This window comes from Mizuhopecten yessoensis, unplaced genomic scaffold (assembly GCF_002113885.1).
Source record: "Mizuhopecten yessoensis strain PY_sf001 unplaced genomic scaffold, ASM211388v2 scaffold9935, whole genome shotgun sequence".
NCBI classification, from domain to species: Eukaryota; Metazoa; Mollusca; class Bivalvia; order Pectinida; family Pectinidae; genus Mizuhopecten; species Mizuhopecten yessoensis.
Window position 1 is genome coordinate 9,650 of NW_018408296.1, and position 2,534 is coordinate 12,183.

The 2,534-nt window shown below is 34.9% G+C and overlaps 1 protein-coding gene across 1 annotated transcript in view; it reads right to left on the bottom strand.

The window, feature by feature from the left end:
* Positions 1–763: 763 nt before the first annotated feature.
* The window catches only part of LOC110459033 (cysteine and histidine-rich domain-containing protein 1-like), an 11,755-nt gene continuing 9,984 nt past the window's right edge, over positions 764–2,534 (bottom strand). The window contains exon 8 of the mRNA XM_021511061.1: positions 764–1,669. Within this exon, the coding sequence (XP_021366736.1) occupies positions 1,421–1,669 (249 nt within the window). The 3' untranslated portion in view covers positions 764–1,420. The remainder of the gene's footprint in view (positions 1,670–2,534) is intronic.

Sequence of the window (2,534 nt, forward strand, 5' to 3'; positions counted from 1 at the left end):
TTTCTACACTCAAACTCACCAACTGGCTTTTTCTACGCTCAAACTAACCAACTGACTTTTCTACGCTCAAACCCACCAACTGACTTTTTCTACACTCAAACTCACCAATTATCTGTGTCTACAATCAAACTCGCCAAATTACAACTGTACTTGTAAATACCTCTAAATCTCATGCCTATGTTTGTCTATTATAACTGGGGGGCTCACATAGCTGTATCACTACCTCTAAATATCATTCCTATGTTTGTCTATTATAACTCGCCATCTCACATAGTTGTTAATCATCTCTAAATCTCATTACCCTGTTTGTCTATGATAACGCGCCTTCTCACATAGCTGTATCACTACCTCTAAATATCATTCCTATGTTTGTCAATTATAACTCACCAACTCACATAGCTGTATTAATACCTCTAAATCTCATTGCCTTGTTTGTCTATTATAACTGGGGGGCTCACATAGCTGTATCACTACCTCTAAATATCATTCCTATGTTTGTCAATTATAACTCACCAACTCACATAGCTGAATCAATACCTCTAAATCTCATCCCTAAGTTTGTTTTTTACAACTCACCATCCTACATAGCTGTATCAATGCCTCTAAATCTCATTCTTGTGTCTGTTTTTTCAAACTTACCATCTCATCACAATTCAATTGCTACTAAATATGATTAATCCCTGTGTATACACTCAAACTCACCAATTATCTGTGTCTACAATCAAACTCGCCAAATTACAACTGTACTTGTAAATACCTCTAAATCTCATGCCTATGTTTGTCTATTATAACTCGCCAACTCACATAGCTGTATCAAAACCTCTAAATCTCATTACCTTGTTTGTCTATTATAACTCGCCATCTCACATAGCTGTATTAATACCTCTAAATCTCATGCCTATGTTTGTCTATTATAACTCGCCATCTCACATAGTTGTTAAACATCTCTAAATCTCATTCTTGTGTCTGTTTTTTCTTACTTACCATCTCATCACAATACAATTGCTACTAAATCTGATTAATCCCTGTGTATACACGCAAACTCACCAACTGACTTTTTCTACGCTCAAACTCACCAACTGACTTTTCTACGCTCAAACTCACCAACTGACTTTTTCTACGCTCAAACTCACCAACTGACTTTTTCTACGCTCAAACTCACCAACTGACTTTTCCTACACTCAAACTCACCAATTCTCTGTGTCTACAATCAAACTCGCCAAATTACAACTGTACTTGTACCTATAGAGATCACTTCATTTATATGTGTATTAATTCAGGATCACTGCACATCTGTCAAGGGGCTCAGATAAGCTCCAATACAGATAAATAAAAAGTTCCCCAACTGTACAAGTGTCTTTTAAGCGCTCCAAATGTTAAGGTTCATCTCAAGGTCTTGGATAGTTCAAACACAAACAGCTCACATAATTCTAGACCTCAATGCAAACCAACTTTGGTAGTTTTCATAGAATATATTTACCTCTCGCAATTCTATATGTCTTTCATATATGTTTTTTCCTCCTTCAAATGTAATGAAGATATTGCAGGAGACTTGATTGGCTTCAATGAGACATTTATCAGGAACGGCCACTTTGGTGAACACGGAGATGGTGACAGTGGAGGGGGTCTGGTGCCAATCTGTCCGACAAGCTATCTTTTGTTTGTTTGACTGCAATAGAGATAAGGCATCAACTTAAATAATACAAATATTTACATAGAAATTAGACCATCAACGTACGCCTTATAAACTCTCCCAGATCTGGAATGTATATTTAACATCTGTATAAAAAATACAAGATTTTTGATATAGAAATCTGTTGATGATTGGATTATAAAATTTCAATATCAATGAAGCCATTATTGAAGATGTTTGACAGCAATACATATTTTCTCTTTGGTTTTAATTGCCTTTATATGGAATATTATTTTATTTTGAAAATGTTCCTGATGATCAAAGTGTCACATTGAAGATGTCAAGAACATAACACCAACATAATAATAATAAATATTAATAATTTGAGGTTCTTATATTTATAGATTATCACACTGTATTTTCAGGGTTTGTCGTGAGAACAATAGTGTATGATAGACTATTTATCATCTATATACTACTACCATATATATTTCTCCATTTAACAAGAGGCCCAATGGGCCTGCATCGCTCACCTGGTATTAATCTCACACTTGTAATCTTAAAAGTGGACTAAAATACAGTTACAGGCAAAATATCAGTGTTTCATTCATAAGAACCTATTAAAAGATTTAAACATATGACACCTGTGACCTTGAATGTTGAACAAGGACATTATAATATTAGGTTGAACAGAGTTTATAGTCTTCCAACCCAGCATGCTTCTGGAAAAATATCATTACCCTGGACCTTTTGGTTATACAGAACAAATCATTTTAAGATTTAAACATATATTGACCACTGTGACCTTGAATATGGGCGAAGGTCATTCACTTGGTAGTCCTTCATCCCAGCATGTTAATGGCCAAATATCATCACCCTTGGCCTTTTGCTTATTAAGAAG